The sequence below is a fragment of the Condylura cristata genome, unplaced genomic scaffold, assembly GCF_000260355.1.
Source record: "Condylura cristata isolate star-nosed mole 26May11 unplaced genomic scaffold, ConCri1.0 scaffold00009, whole genome shotgun sequence".
Lineage (NCBI taxonomy): Eukaryota > Metazoa > Chordata > Mammalia > Eulipotyphla > Talpidae > Condylura > Condylura cristata.
This window is the reverse complement of record NW_004567110.1, coordinates 26,867,855-26,887,180: the sequence shown is the minus strand read 5'-3', so window position 1 is coordinate 26,887,180 and position 19,326 is coordinate 26,867,855. Positions and strand designations below refer to the sequence as shown.

Sequence of the window (19,326 nt, the reverse complement as noted above, 5' to 3'; positions counted from 1 at the left end):
TCTGTATGCACAAATAAATGAATCTTTAAAAAAAAATAAAAAAATATTAAAAAAAAATCAATATATTTATTAAACCATGATTTCCTAAATCACTTTCTCTCTGGTTATGAGTTAAGCCAAAGGGCTGACTCACTGGCAGTCCAGAAAGGAGTTAAGTGGGCCACTATTCCTTTATCTCTCAAGTCATAGCAACATAGAGGACCACATTTTAACAGGTACGCAGCAGAAAACCACAGGGATTACAATGTTTCTGAACATCCAGATTCACAGCTTATTATTTTCTTCCCACGAGTACAGCTGTTGTTAAAAAAAAAAATCAAACAAGAAAAATAATTGATCATAAGTGATTTAATTGTGGTAACAACATCCAAGCTTCAGAAGTGTTAAGTACCAGAAAGATAAATAATTAATAGCTAACATTTCTTATGCTTTTACTATACTATATAAAAATGAAATGCTGTGTCTCATTGATCCTCACAAAAATTCGTGAGTAGTATAGTGCTGTTATTACCCTCTTTCTAGATAAATGGGGGTTAATATTAGAGAATTAACTTGCCTAAGTACTTGTAACTAACAGCTAGGACTTGAATCCCATTTGATCTGACTCAAGTTTGTATTTATCTTGTGTGCTTCTTTGTAAAGAAAGAATGTTTTTAATGTTCCAGAGATGAGCTGAATCACCCATTAAGTGTATATTCATTCATTCATTTATGAATTATTCATTCACTCATTCAACAGCTTTATTGAACATTCACTGTACACACTTTGCCAGGTGCTGTGAAATCCAAAGCTTAGCCAAATGGAAATCATTCCCTAAAGGAATGTGTCTACTTGGGAAGATGTCATGTATAGACATAACTATAACATGAAGTATACAGTGAGAAGAGCTATGAAACAGATTCCCATTTAAAAAAAAAATGGAATTCAGAAAAAGGAGAGAAAATTTCCAGCTGGGGTGTAAGGGGGAGTGAAAAGACTGAAATAAAAGTGGTATTTCATTTGGACCCTGAGAGATGGGAAAGGTTTTAAATATGAGACAATGGGAAACTAGGGAATCTCGGGGCATTTCAGACTGTGAGAGAATGTAGAAACAAAGACCAAAGAGGCAAAAGTTAGAAAACTGTAGGAAATCGAGAAACAAGAGAATTTGAAGAAATAGTGATAAAAGTGGATTAGTATGGTGGATGTGTTGTTCGTCCTTATCTCTAGCCAGGACACATGCCTCCATGGCTCGCAATGTTAGCCTCGTAGGCATATGTGTGCCCTTTGTTCTCCTTTTGTCCATCTAGCATCTCTACACATGGCTGCCCACGTCATCACGCAAGAAAGGGAACTTCATTTGTAGGTAGTGGTAAAATGTGTGTCCCTTATAGACTGTACGAATCACTTACTTAGCAAAGAAAGGTTATGGGGAAATATTTTTCAGGTTGTTTTTACTGATATTTTGTTATGTCCCTAAAAACAATTGATAGATGCTAAGAATATTTTTTATTGTTGTGCCACTTCTGCCTTCAGGGGCCTTAGAATTAGAAATCATTTAAATAAGGAATTGTAAAGCATCATGAGTTCTATGATAGAGTAAACTACATATAAAAATTACACAAAAGCAGTTGTGATCTGCTCTGAAGATGGTAATTAGTGAATTTCCAAAAGGGATGACATACCTGAGTCCAGTCTTTATTTTTTAAAAGAATTGGAATAAACCCACATTCCCACAACGTTATGGGAAGGTTCCTTTTGTTCCATGTCCTCATGACACTTGGTTCTGGTCTTTTGAAGTGGTTCATTCTCATGCCTGGAGTTTGGTTGTTTTTCTTTTTTTTTTCTTCTACATTTATATGTTTTACATCATTATTCCTTTTTGTACAGTTTGTGTTCTCCTTTCAGGTGTAGTGCCCATAAAATTCCCACCACCAAGTCATCCATGAACGATCATAGTTTATTGTGCTCTTCCTGCCCGTTTTAACCTCTCTTCTTTCTCCCTTGCTGAACATCTCCAATTTATAGTTGCCTGCTAGTTTTGTATTTTTTTTTCCTGTTCTTTATTTGGTTCCCCTATATTCTTCTTGTAAGTGAGGCCAGCCTATATTTTTCTTTTTCCTTCTGACTTACTTCACAGATCATAATCCCTTCCAGTTCCATCCATGTTGCAAGTAGCATGAGTTCATCCTTTTTGGTTGCTGAGTAGTATTCCATTGTGTATATAAATATGACATCTTGACCCAGGTATGTTTTTGGGCACTTAGGTTATTTCCATCACTTAGCTATTCTAAACAGTGCTGAAATAAACATAGAAGTGCAGGTTTCCTTTCAAATTGATGTTTTTATATACTTTGGGTAGATTTTCTAGGAGTTGAATTGCGGGTCATATGAAGGCTCCATTTTAGTAATTTGAGGACCCTCCACACAGCTTTCCATAGTGGCTGGACCAGTTTGCACTCCCATCAGCAGTGTAGGAGAGTCACTTTTTCTCCACATCCTTACCATCATTGGTTTTTACAGGTTTTTTAATATGTGCCATTTTCACTGGTGTGAGGTGGTATCTCATTGTGGTTTTTTATATATATTTATTTATTTATGCTTACAGAACTGGAGTTCAGGCCAGAGGTGTGGTGGGTGAGAGGATTCACCAGAGACAAAGTGAGGAGCAGAACAGGCAGATTAACAAAGTACACTGCTGGAGGGAGCAGTAGGAGGGTCAGAAGAGGTTTGCTGCGCCATGTTGGTCAACTCCCTGGCCTGGGATTGAACTCATGCTCCAGTGGCTTTGGAGAGCTTCATAATATGGTGCTTTTTTAACCTGTTGTGCCACCAGGGAGAGCCCTCATTGTGGTTTTGACTTGCATTTCCCTGATTACAAATGATGTTGAGTATTTTTTTCATATTCTTGTTGGCCATTTGTACTACCTCTTTGGAAAAGTGGGGTGTGTTTTTTTGTTTGTTTGTTTGTTTGTTTTTGGTGGGGTTTTTTTTTGCTTGTTTTTTTTTTTTAGCTTTTCTGCCCATTTTGACTGGATTGTTTGCTTTGTTCTTGTTGAGTAGTGTTGAGCTCTTTGTAGATTTTTAACAGTGGAGTTGTTGAGGTAACTGCCATCTTGGATGAGCAGCTTTTTGTTTATGACTTTTGGATGTTGTGGACACTTTCCCACTATCTCATGTAATATGAGGTAGCCAGTCAGCTGTAGCCTTAAGAACTCTTTTTTTACCCCCATGTGTTAAATAAACCCCACTGTTAATTCCCTGAGCCTGAGTGGCCTTGCTATTATGCTTGGGTGAAGAACCACAGACAGTAATCTGTCCTCCACCTGGGTACTGTCCTGTTGTGGCATTCCTGTTGTCCCTTCTGAGCATTGTTTCACTTTTTTGAAATCTAGTTTGAACACTAGATGCATTTCTGGGTATGGATTATTGTCAAGTCAGAGCTGCAACGGGGAGTCCTCTCTTGTACTCACAACAGAGACTTACTCTGGAGTCCTGCTGTTTTGTTGTGATTATATGAAGGAGGCAAGCTGTATGGTAAATGGATTAATCAGGCTTTTGTGTCACTAGCCTCTTTGGCTATCACTTGCAGCCTTGATGTTGTTAATGTTAAAGGCTCTTGGGAGTGTGGGCCAGAGCTCGCCATGCCTGATTGTGGACACCTGGAGTGTGTGTGCGTGGACACACATAAGTGGGCACACCTGAGCCTAGAGGTGAGAGCTATAATGGTGTCTCTCAGACCGGAAGGCTGTGAGAGAACAAGTGGCTGTAGAAGAGGTAAAGCCACGAAAGAAAGCCAGAGAGCACAGGGAAAGGTATAAAGATTCATGGTGGGGGCTGAGAGATTCAGTTGCCCACCTACCCACCTCCTTGCATGCCAGTCTCCTTTTGTGCTTATGTGTGCTTGGCTCCCTGAGAGAACAGTAAAAGTCGAAAAATCCACCAAGGGCTCTAGGACTCCTTTACCCATCTGCCTGAAATCCATAGTGAACCCACTCTGGGCTGATTGCACAACATAAGCCCAGCCTCTTCACCTATCATCTTGTCAAGTTTCTGAAATGGCACCTTCATTACATACTCAAGTTTATCTTATTTACATCTTCTACTGCTTTTGAAGCTACCTCACCACCCTGCAGCACAAACTGGAGCAAGATTGACTCTCTTCAGCCGCTAACTCAGTAGCGGAAGCTGTTGGAAAAAGTGGTGGCTGTTTGTTCCTGGCCCCAGAGGCTGCGTGTGAGCAGTACAAATGGCAACAGGACATGGGTATTTTAATGCCCATCACCAGTGGCCGCACTGAGGCTTAGGCTACAGGCAGAGGTCAGCAGTGATGGCGAGCAGTAGTGGTTCCCCTATCACACCACCCCAGCGATGCAACCCCTGGTTCAGGGCTGTAGGGAGGCGCATGGGACTTCCTTGGGCCAGCTCCAACGCTGTGGCTCCCTCCACTGCAGGCAGTAGAGTGGCCATGGACTTGGCTTGCCAAATCGTAAGATGGATAGATCAGGTGTGAGTTATAAGCTGATGGTAAATGGTCCAATCAGCCACTGGGATGAAGACGATCCAATCAGACTTGTTGGTGGAGGACCCTGAAAGAGGATAGAAGGCAGGGCAGAAGCCAGCTCAGCAGTCACTCTGTGCTTGAGAAGGACTGTGCTCCTGACCTCCAAAGAAACAAGCAGCGCTCACAGCTAACCTCGGAAGGAAGAAGAGAATCTGAAAAGCTTTGCAGAGAAGCCCAAGAGCTTCACAGAGGCCAGAACTGCCTACACCTACTCCAGCTTGCCTCTGACACCCCCAAAAGGAGCAGAGCACTAAAGGTTCGGGCTGTTTTTTTGCTGGTGTGGGCCACCAACTGATAAGGAGCAATTGACATGGCATTTCTGACATTGCCATCACTTAGTAACCAATACTGACTGGCACTATTGCCAGTGCTGCCCAGCACTGAAGACAGGTTATGGCACTGTGTCTTGGTCACTTTTGAGAGCTACTAACACAGTGTGTCAGATCTTCTAGCACCTCCCGGTGCTGCTGCTTCCACTGCTGTCTGGCCCAATGTCCAGAGCTGTCCAATCCCACCTTCAGATTCTTGCTAAGGGCTACTGTGCCATCTTCTCAGTGACCCTGCCTATGAAAACCTCCAGCTGTGGTGAGTTATATCCTAGCCCACTGCTTGCTGGCTTTCTGCAAGCCCCAGGGTCTTATTAACACTGCCATCTTGGATGAGTTGATCTTGTGTGGATTTTTGGATGCTGTGGACATGATTTGGTAAGAGATAGCCAGCCACTTATGAACTTAGGTACTCTTTCTTTGTTCCTGCTTGTTAAATCCCATCATTGTTGTTCCCCTAGTCTGAGTGGTCTTGTTAGTATGCGTGGGTGAAGAACCCTCAGACAGTGGCCTGTCCACCTCATCACTGCCCCTTTGCAGCATTTCTATTGCCCCCTCTGAGCATTGTTGCACTTTTCATCCTTCTAATGTATTTCCATGTTACTGTCCCAACCTTACTCACATGCTATAGCTTTATAATGCATTTAACACCAAGAGGACTTGTTGCCCATTATTTCCCTTCTATTTAAAAAGTTTCTAGACTGTTTTCACATATTGTTCTTGAATGGGTCTTTTGGAATAAATTATATAAACAGGGTAAATATAACCATAAAAAGAAATTCTTAACTTTTTAGAATTTTAGGTCTTTTGCAAAGTTAATCACTTTTTAGGGTCTTACTAATATTACAGCTTTTATGAAGAATTTGCATTTCAACAATTGTAGAATCCTCTTAAGTCTAAACTCTTAACATCTTCTTTATGTTAATGTAGGTTCCCTGTAGTCTGGAATACTGGGATGAACTCCAGAAGGTTTTCATTACATTTCAAGAATTTAGTCTGTCTGAAAGCAAAGTGTGTGAACTGCAATTGCCAGATATTAACCTTGTGAATGACCAGAGGAAACTGGTGTCCTCGGATCTTTGGAGAATTGTGTTGAACACAAGTCAGAGTGGAGCTGATGACCAAAGGTAACTCAATGAAAAGTGAAATTACTGTCATTTCATTATGAAACAAGTCGTTTTATCCGGTGACACCTCACTTAGCTGTATCTCAGCTCTCTGGCCACTGCATCTGTGTAAAGTACAGATGAGAACCGGAAAGTGAGAGAAGCTGATGTTTCAAAGTCTGTGTACTAAAAGTTCTGTCTTACTTATAACAACCTTGTGACCCTCACACTAAGAACCTATTCCTTAAATATACCCCCCCCCAAAATAAATCTTACATCTTAAACCAAAAATAAAGAGGAAACAAGTCCTAGGTACCTCAATGAACTCTCAAGGACACAGTGAATATGGGTAATGATAACCCTGGGCATTAAAAGAAAGGTTAAATAAATTGTCTTCTTCTAAAAAGGTAAAATTTGGAATTATCTACTGCTTAGGTAGTTTTTTTTTTTTTAAGATTTATTTATTTATGCAGAACTGGGGTACAGGCCAGAGATGTGGGAGGGTGAGAGGATTCCCCAGGAACAGAGTGGGGAGCAGAACAGGCAGATCGATGAAGTATACTGCTGAGGGGAGCAGCAGGCGGGTCAGGAGAGGTCTGCTACGCCATGTGGTCACCTCCGGGGCAGGTGGGGATCGAACTCATGTGGAAGTGGCTCTAGCTTCTCAGTGCTGTGCTTCAACCCGCTGCGCCACCAGGGAGGGCCTGCTTAGGTAGTTTTTAAAAATAACTTTGCAAGACAAACCTCCAGACATTAAAAAAGGTGGCTAAGCCAAAATAACTTATACCTGAAGAATTTCAGATTGCCAAAGGTTCATCCAGCTCTGTTTGACCATAATGAATTTTTACAGCTATAGACTACAGGTATTTTCATTCATGCTCCCAGAAATTTCTAGTCCACAGCACCCACAGGATATTCAGTGAGGGACAAAAAGGGCCAGCATGCCCCATGATTCCAGTTTTCACCTGTTCAATATATCCTTGAAGTACAGGAGACTATGGCTTCAGCAACACACCACTTCTGGGTTACATGTCCCTACTTAGCTTTTCTGTTCATTCTCAAAGTCAAGAATAAGTAAGAAAATCTCAATCTGCAGAACAGTTTTCTTGAGTTATTAGATATTATGTGTCCTGTGGTCCATCACTTTCAGTGTGTACGTTCTTCTGCTGATAAATTGACTTCAATATTACTCCTTTTAAATAATCCCTTCCTTCCCCCCGCCCCCACGAACATTCTGAGATAAACAGAGAAAAAGCATCCACTATTCCAACACCCTGCAAATTAACTTTTTTATATTACCTTTCTTTTTCTCAATTGTGTGCTTTTACAAGGTTGTATACATAGCACACTATTTTGTATCATGTTTCCTATTTTATACTATAAATAGTTGTGAATACTTAAATAATAATGTGTTCATTAAAGAACACTTGGAAAATAGGCCCTCCCTGATGGCGCAGCGGGTTAAAGCTCAGCACTAAGAAGCCGCAGCTGCTTCAGCATGAGTTCCATCCCAGCCTGCCCCGGAGGTGACCACATGGCAGGTCAGACCTCTCATGACCCGCCCGCTGCTCCCTCAGCAGTGTGCTCCGTCAGTAGGCCTGTTCTGCTCCCCACTCTGCCTCTGGTGAATCCACTCACCACCCCTGCAATTGTGGCCTGTACCCCAGTTCTGTATGCACAAATAAAATATATCCTAAAATAAATAAATAAAATAAAATACCACCATTAATCATATCATCCTGAAATAATCTCTGTTGACATGTTGATCTGTAGAAATCAGTCCTTTTTATTGATTAATTTGTGTGCTTACTAGTAATGTTTTATACCTTATATGTTCTGGATCATTTGGGCTCTTTAAGCATAATTACCTTACTAATCTACTGCCTACTAATATAATTAATGAAAATAGAGTTGTGGAATCTTGAATTTACTGTATGTAATATAACAAAGAAAAAAAAAACCACAAAACCTATCCTATGAGGAGTTGGCAGATGTATGAAAATTTGCCTTTTTTAAATATAAGCTGCCTAGTCAGAAACTGAGCAGTCTCAGAAAATAGAGATAATGAGTAATTTAAATGATTTTTAAAATCTGAGTTTCGGCCCTCCCTGGTGGCGCAGCGGGTTAAAGCACAGCCCTGAGAATCTAACGCCCCTTCCGCATGAGTTCGATTCCCGCCTGCCCCGGAGGTGACCACATGGTGTGGCAGACCTCTCCTGACCCACCCGCTGCTCCCCTCAGCAGTGTGCTCCGTCGATCTGCCTGTTCTGTTCCCCACTCTGTCTCTGGTGAAGCCTCTCACCGCCCCTGAGCCTCTGGCCTGTACTCCAGTTCTGTATGCACAAATAAATAAATCTTTAAAAAAAAAAAAAATCTGAGTTTCACTAATGTCAAATTAGGATCATTTCTTGATTCTAATTATGCAAAAATACATTTTCATCCTTAAAAGAAGTGATTTAGACAAAGTAATTCCTCTGAATCTGAAACATTTATAATAATTACTTTTGTTAGGAAGCCTAACTCTTTAGCTATGTAGAACATTGAGGGATTGGAAATTTAAGCAGACAATAAAATTCAGGCAGTTTTTGACATTATAATCACAGATCTTTTATCCTCACCTGGGAGTTTTTCAACACATTAATTAATATTTCACAGTTGATCTTGCTTTTAAATTGAGATTAACCATTTTCAAGTAGGAATTGACTAATGAAATTAAATCTTAAGAGTTAGTTTAAAAGTCAATAAAAACTATTAAGGAATTTTTTTAAAGAGTAATAAATTTCAGCCAGAAAAATAAATTAATGCTGTGATAATATGTCAGCATTTACACAGGGAAAAAAAAACATAGTCCAGTGACCCTCAGTATGCCCTGTCACATACAAAATCTAGGACAAAAACCTGATTCATTTATTATTCAATTGTCTTACTAGTGTTTTGGGAGGGGTGTGCATCAGAATATTGGGTATCACAGGAAGAAAGTTTATAAAAAGTCAGTCCCATGAAATGTAATCTTACCCATGCAGTACTCTCCTAGATGAACATGGCAGTGTTTTTGCAGTAAACAGAAGAGAGTTTATGTGGTCCACTTTTAAGAGAAAATGTAAATGTATGTCAGTGTAATATTGTAAAAATCTCTCTTAGGAGCTGAAGCTAATCAGCAAAAATTAAGCTAATCTAAGTAACCTGCATGGTACCTTGTTGACCACAAAAGAGAAAAAAATGTGGGGTGGATGGCTTTTTTTTTTTTTTCTGTTGGGGTGTGCTAGACTATACTGCTTATGCCAAACAGTATCTCTTTATATTGAATACTAAAAGGTAGTTCCAGTTAGTTTGCTCATTCTACAGATGAGAAAACTGAGATTTAACCAGATGAAGTAACTTTCCCAAGATACAATATAAGTCTACAATCATTTTCCTCTAGTTTCTTTCACCTCAATCCTGTTCTGCTTAATCTCTATTATAATATAAAACCTATATTACCACAGAGGGTTTCTCAGAGAAGAAACTCAAGCTTTCATCAATCAAGTCAGATGAATACTGGTACCTGCAGTGCAATAGAGGTTCACCCTCATAATGATGTGAAGGGGTAAATTTTTAAGGACCTAATCTCCTATAGTACCTATGGAGCAATCTAGACCTAAATTTACTAAATTATCTCTTACTTAAATAATTAATAGAATGTTGCAAACCTGAGGCATGTAATAGTATAGTACAATGTTGCTTCAAGCTAAAAATATATATATTTATAACACTCTATAGATCACGCAGGGCAGTTAAAAAGAACACTTTGGCTAAAATGGAGGTATGGATATGTAAAAGTCCTGCCATGTGTCCTACTATTTCGAAATTTTCCTCTGTTCTAAAATACTGAGTTTTGATCAGGAACTTACTAATATTTAAGTTAACTACTGAATCCTAAGTATTTGTATCACTATTTCAGGGATCTTGCAATTTTACTTTTTTATTTTGATACCTGGGTGAGATGAAAATACTTTGTACTTAATTAAGGGAATTATTCAAATGCAGCTCGTGTAACTGTTCTCAGCAGAGACATTCTCACATTTGTGATTATTTAAAAGGTAAAAAATATACTACTGGTATACAGTATAATGATCAAATTGAGTATAGGAAAATATAATTTTACTGATTTTAAATAAAGTATACTGAGATTGTATGTACCACATTAATTTTGTGTTTAAGGAAATTTGGTTTTGACACAAAACTCTAGTTTTTAAATAAGTCTATATGCTTAGATTAACCTAATAACCATTTTAGTCAAGATTTCAAGATCAAAGATTGTTGATGAATTGGGTATGGTAGGAGTTACTATGTATACTGAAAAATACTACTTTTTAAACCAATCATTTTTGCATTTAATTTAGGAAAAGTAAAAGAATCTATTTGTGATAAAGATTACAACATAAATTTATATTTCAGCAACTTTCCTCACTATGTTAATAGTATCTACTACTCTTAAGAGATAGAAAGGTAAATCTCAGAAACACTCAAAAATGTCAAATTGTGGTTGTCAAGAAAAATGCCTCAGGTAAATACCTAATTGTGTATTTGCCATGTTAGAATTTGTCTCGTTAGACTCTTGCCTGTATTTTTTTTTTTTTTTTGCTTATTCTTTGTTTTTGTCATACTGAGATAAGATTGTTACTGCAGTATGTATGACTCAGCAGTACACACTCACACAGTGTGAATATGTTTTTGAGTAATATTTTGACTAACATAGTACACTATTTCTAACAGCTTCTTAAAGTGGTATCAGAGTCTGTAATGTAAAATACATGCACAGCTAATTAATACTTTTGCTCTGAATGAATACAGATCTTCATGTTACCTTGCTAATGAAATCTTTCACTTCTCACTCTACAGATACATTCCCCAAAAATTATTTGTGTTAGTGTGGCATTTATGGAAGTTTTGAGAATACTTAGCTGCATTTTGTGCTTAGCATTTAGTCAGTAATATGGAGCCCCAGAGTTTGTGTTTTCTTTGTTCACAACAGATATTTCACTAACATTTCAGTGAATACCACCATGTGTAACTATGAACTCCTTAAATACTCAGTAAGAGTGTTGGAATGCTCCTAATTTTCATTTCACCAGCTATTTCAAAATCTCTTTCAAAACTCATTTGAAGATTCACACTTCTGAGAACCCTGAGTTCCTCTTCTATTTCTACTCTGGCAGCACTTTCCATTTTTCCTATAACTGGGTGATCTGTTTTATAATGTTTCCAAATGTCTACATACTTTATATCACCAGTTAGACCTGTGATTTCTTTTAAAACCAAGCATGTATCACTTTGGTTTGTTTCCTGCCATAGTTCTCTGAGATAATATAAATCACACTGTTTCTTCTCTAGTTTCTTCATGAATTGGGGATCCATGCTAATATAGCTGTAGGGCAGATTTCAGTTTCAAAAAATAAGGGGTAGAGGACAGTAAGGGAGAATAAGACAGCATCTATTCAGTGATCCACAGTTAAGAGGATGCACCTTGCCCTCCACTCTTGCTGCTGTTAAGCAGTCAGGCAGCCTGTAGGCGGCAAGGCCCTATGCACACCAGTTCCCACATACAAACCTTCCCACCTGCAGCTGCCTTCCCATTCATTTTAATCAGGTTTTAATTGTATAACACAGTGCTAAGAAGACAGACAAGAGATGAGAAGCTCTTTTGCAGTGTATTTGTCCATGGGACCTAGGTAATTCCACACATGTCCATAACTTTCATGGTAGCTTGTACAGCATTCTGTAATAATAATGGTAACATGGACACAAATAATCTTTCAGTGGTGACACTGAAAGTATATCATTTTTTTTTTTAAGATTTATTTACAGAGCTGGGGTACAGGCCAGAGATGCGGAGGGTGAGAGGCTTCACCAGAGACAGAGTGGGGAGCAGAACAGGCAGATCAACGAAGTACACTGCTGAGGGGAGCAGTGGGTGGGTCAGGAGAGGTCTGCCGCGCCACGTGGATCTCCTCCGGGGCAGGCGGGGATCGAACTCATGCGGAATTGGCTTAAGCTTCTTAGTGCAGTGCTTTAACCTGCTGCGCCACTAGGGAGGGCCTCATGAAACATTTCTTATTCTCGGCCCTCCCTGGTGGCGCAGCGGGTTAAAGCACAGCACTGAGAATCTAAAGCCACTTCCGCATGAGTTCGATCCCCACCTGCCCCGGAGGAGATCCACGTGGCGCGGCAGACCTCTCCTGACCCACCCACTGCTCCCCTCAGCAGTGTACTTCGTTGATCTGCCTGTTCTGCTCCCCACTCTGTCTCTGGTGAAGCCTCTCACCCTCCGCATCTCTGGCCTGTACCCCAGTTCTGTATGAATAAATCTTTAAAAAAAATGTTATATGAGATATGAATGAAAGAAAATTACATTGGAGATAGGTTAACATGGCCTGGTATTTGAGTAATCCTGTGAAATTTTTTTGCCAATAATTCACAGAATAATCAAAATGAAGTTAATTTTTAATTATAAATAACTCAGATGAATTAATGCAGAAGATTTGATGAAAACATGTTGACTATAGAATAATGGGTACTAGCTTTAAAAACCCTTCAGGAAAAACATTTCACTTTATAATATGGGAATTGAAGTTATTGAACTCCCTTTGTTATTTCCTATAGCTCTGCAAGTGAATCTGGTTCTCAAAGCACTTGTGACCAACTTGTAACTCCAACAGCCCTGGCTGCCTGCACCAGAGTGGATTCCTGTTTTACCCCATGGTTTGTCCCATCTCTCTGCATTTCCTTCCAGTTCACACACTTGGAGCTCCACCTCTGTCATCACCTTGATCAACTGGGCACAGGTACTCTACTTCATCTTCAGAATAACATCCACTTAATATTTATTACTTTGTCTTAAGTCTTGTCTTTGTCTTAAGTTTGCCATGACACAACTCATTTTTACCCAGATAATTTACTCAAGAAGTAAAAAGGCTCAAAGGGATTTCTACTCTGTATTGGTGATGTTTCAAAGTGCTGTGCTTATTGATCAGTTCTCCACCCAAAGCTCCTACCTACTGACCACCACCCACCCCAACCTGGTTGTGAACTTTTTTAGCAGTGACATTCATTTCTCTTACTAGTAAGCACTTGCAAAATTATTCTGAAGTTGATTTTGTGTAACAGGTGTACCCCTTACTTTTGAACTAGCTTATGGACCTGCTATATCGGTTGCCAATTCCACTGAGTTGTTTTTGCATACTTTCTAATGAGAATTTGCAAGGAAGCCACAAGATGTAAAGATTCTGCTCTACTTAAATTTTGGTTGTCTTAAAAGAAATACATCTTCTAATCCTGAGTCATTACATTAAAGGTATATAGATTCCAAAAGTACTTGATATTACCTGGTTTCAAAAGCATGAATGTTGTCTACAAAAGTTGGACAAATTTGCAAATATTTTAAAAGATTGGCACTTTTAAAGTTTAAAAAGATTAAATTTTCCCACCCATCAAAAGTGACCATTTAAAAATTTGCTAATGTTACATGAATAATAATTCCTAAATGTCTGTACAAACCCTTTTCTAGGTAATACATTTTGATTCAGATATTAGGTTTTCAACCTACATGTAATGGAAAAAAGGGGGAAAATCAGATTAAAACTAAACACAGCTGCTGTTAAGCATCTTGCCTTTTCAGCAAAAATGGAGTTTAACCTGTTTTTTCTAACTCTATTTGAATCATGTTTTTGTTTTTGAGATTTGGTTAGTAGATACAGAGCACTTCTATAAAACTCTCCTTAGATATGCCCCTACTCTTCATTTTATTTGTTCTATTTTGTGATCAGATTTTTGTCTGTGAAAATGAATGTAACTTTTTGACAGTATTTAATAGATTTGATGATAGAACAAAACCATCTTCTTTGAAAATATTAAAAAGTAATTCAAATACTGTAATATCCTCAAGGGAATTTTGAATTTACTAAATAGTTATGTTGCTGTATTAGCCAAAAAAAAATGAATAATTTAAGTATCTTCTCTTTGTTTCTATAAAACATGAACTAACCTCAGCTGCTGTTTTTGCTTTTCTGTACAGCTCCACCACAATACCTACAGCCATTCATTTCTGATAAAAATGTGCCTTCTGAACTAGAATACATGATTATTTCCTTAAAAGAACCCCACATATATCTGCAACAGTGGAATAATAGTTCTCTCTCTCAGAAGATCTGGTTTTCAGCTCAAGTAGACTGTAAGCTTCTTGAATACAGAAATGTCACCATGCAAAGCATGGTCAAGCCCTTCAGCATCTTTGGACAGACTGCAGTTTCCAACAGTGCAGAAGAAAAGCTGCTTGACTGCACCATCATAGTTGACTCTATATTTGTAAACTTTGGACAACATACAGTTCATTCTCTGAATACTGCAGTACAAGCTTGGCAACAGGTATGCGTATTCTAGAATAGTTTACAGTCATCCATGTGATCTTTCTAGTACCTCTGTTATCACTTCTAATAATAAGTTAAGCACAAACAAAAATGTGAGAGAATGAAGAAATTGATGGGCACCATAATACTTAGGGCCTTCTCTATTTTGGCAAAGTGATACATGTTATTTTTAAGAGCTTTGGAGAATATGGGTTCTCTACACATGCATGGGAGACCATGCCCACATTTTTGTGACTAATGTACCACATCTGTGTGGAAAGTAACATATTCCCAGAAATTTTTTCCAAGTATTATGCTTTAGTTTGCCAAAGCTTCAACTTTGCTATGTATTGCACTGTCGAAGCATCCACTGCAGAACTCAAGAACCTGTGTAAGCCTTTCTGATAATTAGCATTTCATCTTTTTCAAACAGAATAAGAAGTGAGAAAAACACCATGTGCAACTATAATGCTCATCAGTGTCTTCATGTGTGCACAATATATACATCTTATTCTCTTCCTACCATCATGGATTTTTTGAATCAGACTCTTGATTAATAACATTTTACTTTTATCTCTTCTCAAAACTTAGCCATAGCAAAAAAAGGGATGGATGCATAAGTCTATGATGAATCCATGTTTTACATGGGGAATCTATCCATGATCACTAACAGGAACATTTTTTGATGAGCATGTGTGGATAATATTATGCTCGGCAATTTAGGAACAAATCAGTGCTGCTTTCATTACTATCAGTGTAATACTGTATCACCTAAAGTTTGTGTTATTTAAGCGGACACTTCCCCAGACTTTGATATGTTTTTTTACATTTGTGTGGAGCTAGTCTTCCTGGTAAACTGGACCTTCATCCCACACTGTGTGGGGACAGAAGTGAAGGGCATGAGCTCTCTGACTTAAGAATTTTTATGGGAATAAACTCTTCTTTATATGCATGAAGACCTATACAAGACTAAGGAATTAATTACCTAACATGGCACTACAATAGCAAAGGGAAAGAAGATAACACATCTGTTTTATATTTTAAAATTCTTTTTTAAGGGCATTCCATGGTTTTCTTGTTGCAAAGGACATGCGTAAAATAAGAGCTAGTGTGATCTAAATCTTTGCAGCTGGTTCAAATAGTGATGTGAAAAAAACCTCCATGGCTCCAATTTCTGTTTTTTTGTCATATTTTGAACAATGCATTTAATAAAAAACAAACCTAGAAAATATAAAAGAGTCATTGATAGAGCAGTTAAACCCAGGATATTTTTGTCCTGCTATCAGGGCCATTATAAGAGGACTTGTGTGTAACAACTACTGCAAAATGGCCTTCAGAAACACCAGCTTCCTCCCAAGGTAAAAACATTCTCTTAAATTCAGCTACACATATAAATAAAATATGGTGCATAAATATTTAAATGTTTTAAACCACATCAGAGTGTGAATGACTGACTGGCTAACATAGTGCCTTGAAGGAATATTCTGAGTTTTTTTTTTAATGGAATTGTGTATTTGATTAAGTAGAGCCATATGTCACGTAGCATATTGCTGACAGGTACATTCTATGAATAGTTGGTTCTGATTTATACAGGGATTTGGCAATGTTAACATGAGCCACAAGAGGATATACTTCTGTAATTGTTGCTGTAATTTTCTTGTTTCCTCCCATGTCAAGGGTACTTGCCACCAAGTTTTAATGTGGTAGGCATCTAACCCTGTGTATTCTAAAGTAAATACAGAAATGCTCTACTTTGAAATTATAGGACATTTGACATTGAAATGGCTTATAGAGGGTTATTAAGTTCATTGTTTCTAAGATGTTCTGAATTTGGTTTTTCCCCTTTACGGGGAGAAGTTTCATTTCCCAAGTTTGGACTTTATTGTACATATAATGCTCATATACAGTACAATTGTTGCCAATGAGAAATATGAATTTAATAAGCAAGACAGGTTATTTGAGTTCTCCATACTTTTTATCAGACTCATATCTGAGACAAGTCATTTATCCAGTGTGGATGGACCAGACAGTTGAAACATGAAGCAATTTGACCTTTCACTTTCAGATCACCAGTTCAAGATTAACAGAAGCCTTCATCAGTGTCTGATTTCCCTGGCTCTAGAATGTTTTTCCCTTTTGTAAGTGATTAATGTTTTGTGAAAACAGATTAAGAGTCCAGTTGCCACTTGCAGTTTGCTTTATATTTCTGTGTCACATCCCCAGATTTAGCCAAAAGAGCACTTACATAGGATTTTTACTTAAAAGTCAAGGTTATTCTTGTGTGTCTTATCTCTTTAATTGCGAAACCAACACAGCACTCTAGCACAAATTTTAATATAAGCCACCTATTAATCATAAATCCGAGTCATGTTCGAGATTTAATGTATATGATGTCATTAAATGTGTGTACAAACTTTTCACATATCAAAATTTAAAATATTCCAAGAAATGCTTAAGCCATTATAATGTACTTCACAGATGAAGGAGTAGAGTTCCCTTGATGATTTTGAGTATTCCTTAGAAAAATGTAAACAATCCCCTGGAATTTCTTAACTTTTTTCTTTCCTGAAATGCTTTAGAGGTGAAGAGTAGCATTTTTTTTTTCTTCTACTCAAGCTCCATCTAGTAACTTGACCTTTGTTTGACAACAAATTGTTCCCCAACTCATTATAAAAACTGAATTTGGGGGTCAGAATGTCTACCTAAATGTGAGTTCCCAATCATATGTATCTCTTTGTTCATGGTTGCACTCTTGGAAATAAAGGAGAAAAAAGGTTTACATGAAAGCAGCTTTTTTTTTTATATAATGCTAAATGTGAAAATCGCATCAAAACTAATTATACGCTATGATTCCAGTTTGATTAAAGGTTTTTAGATAAATGGATAAAATAGAAGTGGATAGGATAGACTAGAATAAGAACAGACAGGACACTCAGAAGAGAAAAAGTTTTGGAAGAAAATTCACCAAAATGTTAACAGCCATTATCGCTGAGTACAAAATTAGAGACTTTGGAAAAATCCATGCTTTATGTATTTTCTAATTTCTCTACAGTGAAAATATATTACATTTACAATTTTAGAAGTTAAATTTACTCATGTGTCTGTGTACAGACTGTACCTTTCATTCATGGTGAGTACTGGAGACAAAATTGTAAATAGTACACACCTGGTTCCTACCTGTATGGAGCAGGCAGTCTTAATAATGAGGACAATGTCGAGTCCAGAGTCACACCAGTAATCACTTAGTCCCAGTAGGTGCTATGAGGGCAAAATAGAGAGTGTTGTGTGCATAAAATAGGGGGGACCTAGCCTCGTCTGGGGAGGATTGCAGAAAACCATCCAAGGAAATATCTTGAAAATAGAAACCAGGAAGCTGAGTAGAAAAAAGTCAAGTGAGAAGGAAGAGAGGTCTGAGCAAAAGAAAGGTACCAAAGTAGGAGAGTCTAACATGCTGGATGAATTGAAAAGTGGCTAGAATAGTGCTGACGGAGCAGAAGAGTGCTGTCAGGGCTAGACTGTAGTGAGCAAAGGAAAAATGGCTCAAGAGGTAACAGGAGGCCGACCAAACAGGACATTAAACCCTATGGCAATCAATTTCTGAAAGCATAACTCATGATTAAAAGCAAAGAGGGCCCTCCCTGGTGGCGCAACGGGTTAAAGCACAGCACTGAGAAACTAAAGCCACTTCCGCATGAGTTCGATTCCCGCCAGCCCCGGAGGTGACCACATGGCGCGGCAGACCTCTCCTGACCCGCCCGCTGCTCCCCTCAGCAGTGTACTTCGTAGATCTGCCTGTTCTGCTCCCCACCCTGTCTCTGGTGAAGCCTCTCACCACCCCTGAGCCTCTGGCCTGTATCCCAGTTCTGTATGCGCAAATAAATAAATCTTTGAAAAAAAAAAAAAAGAAGAAGAAATTATGGCAGATAACAAATAACTGTTGGTTATAATCACTTTGGTGTCACATAGCCAGACTCTTGGTGATCAGTGTAGCCATCAAACAAAACTTTCTACTCTGAGAGAATAGAGCAGTCCAGTGAGAATAGAGCTTTAGAATAATGAGCTATTTGGGGGCCTCCTAGCCAATTGTAGCCACAGAGCACTGTCTACCTACTTGGGGGACTAGATGACTAGAAGTGGATTCTATTTCCCAAAATAATTCTTTTCTAGATTAGGTTCTAGGTCCAGTCTGGTCTTAATTCAGTCTGGATTCCAGGACATTCGTCCATAGACTTCTTGGCTTCAGCCTTCATAGTCACTTAAATAACACTATTTGTGAGTGACAGCTCCTTTTTTTCTTTTTCCTTCAGGGATATTGAGGCCTGTTGGGGACTCATCAGTCACATTGTTTGTAAATTGATTCTCTGAATTTTTTTCTCTTGTATTCTCAAGTTATTCATTTATGTAGCTATGCTTTTAGTTTACAAGAAATACTTTTTTTAACCCATAACCTAATCAGAAATGAAAGAATAAGCACAGAAACACTACTACTTTGCAGTGTTTATTATAACAACATCTATTACTTCTATAACAACATAATGGAGACACTATTATGTTGAAGAGGCAGTATCAATACAGAAGCATAGGAGTAACTTGCTGAGCCTCAGTGGATTAATGGAAGACATTTGTTGATGACTATTAGTTGAAACAGACATCAACAACTGTTTTTCAACTTACATTTCTTTGAAAACTGCAACTTGGCTTACACTGATTCTGGAGTTGATCTGTTTTGTGTTTTCAGCTTCTTTAGAATAGAGGGAACGTTATGGTCTTATTTACATCTCTCCCTGAGCATATTTATACATGTACACACAACACACCCTCCTCCTTTCTCCCCCTTAACAAATCTGGGGATGTATTACCTAAATGATCCTTACTTTCTGTAGGGTACAAACTGTGGCTTGGATAATTGGTCGTGATTGTTGCATTTAGAAGACCGGGGACATGGTAATTCTAGCCTCCAGTACTCTG

At 38.3% G+C, this 19,326-nt stretch overlaps 1 protein-coding gene across 2 annotated transcripts in view; it reads left to right on the top strand.

Annotated features, from left to right (window-relative positions):
* Positions 1–19,326, top strand: part of VPS13B (vacuolar protein sorting 13 homolog B (yeast)) — a 561,763-nt gene that overhangs the window by 464,156 nt on the left and 78,281 nt on the right. For both annotated transcript variants that reach the window (XM_004679695.2, XM_004679696.2), the window contains exons 40-42: positions 5,800–5,996; positions 12,617–12,798; positions 14,028–14,377. In XM_004679695.2, the coding sequence (XP_004679752.1) occupies positions 5,800–5,996; positions 12,617–12,798; positions 14,028–14,377 (729 nt within the window). The remainder of the gene's footprint in view (positions 1–5,799; positions 5,997–12,616; positions 12,799–14,027; positions 14,378–19,326) is intronic.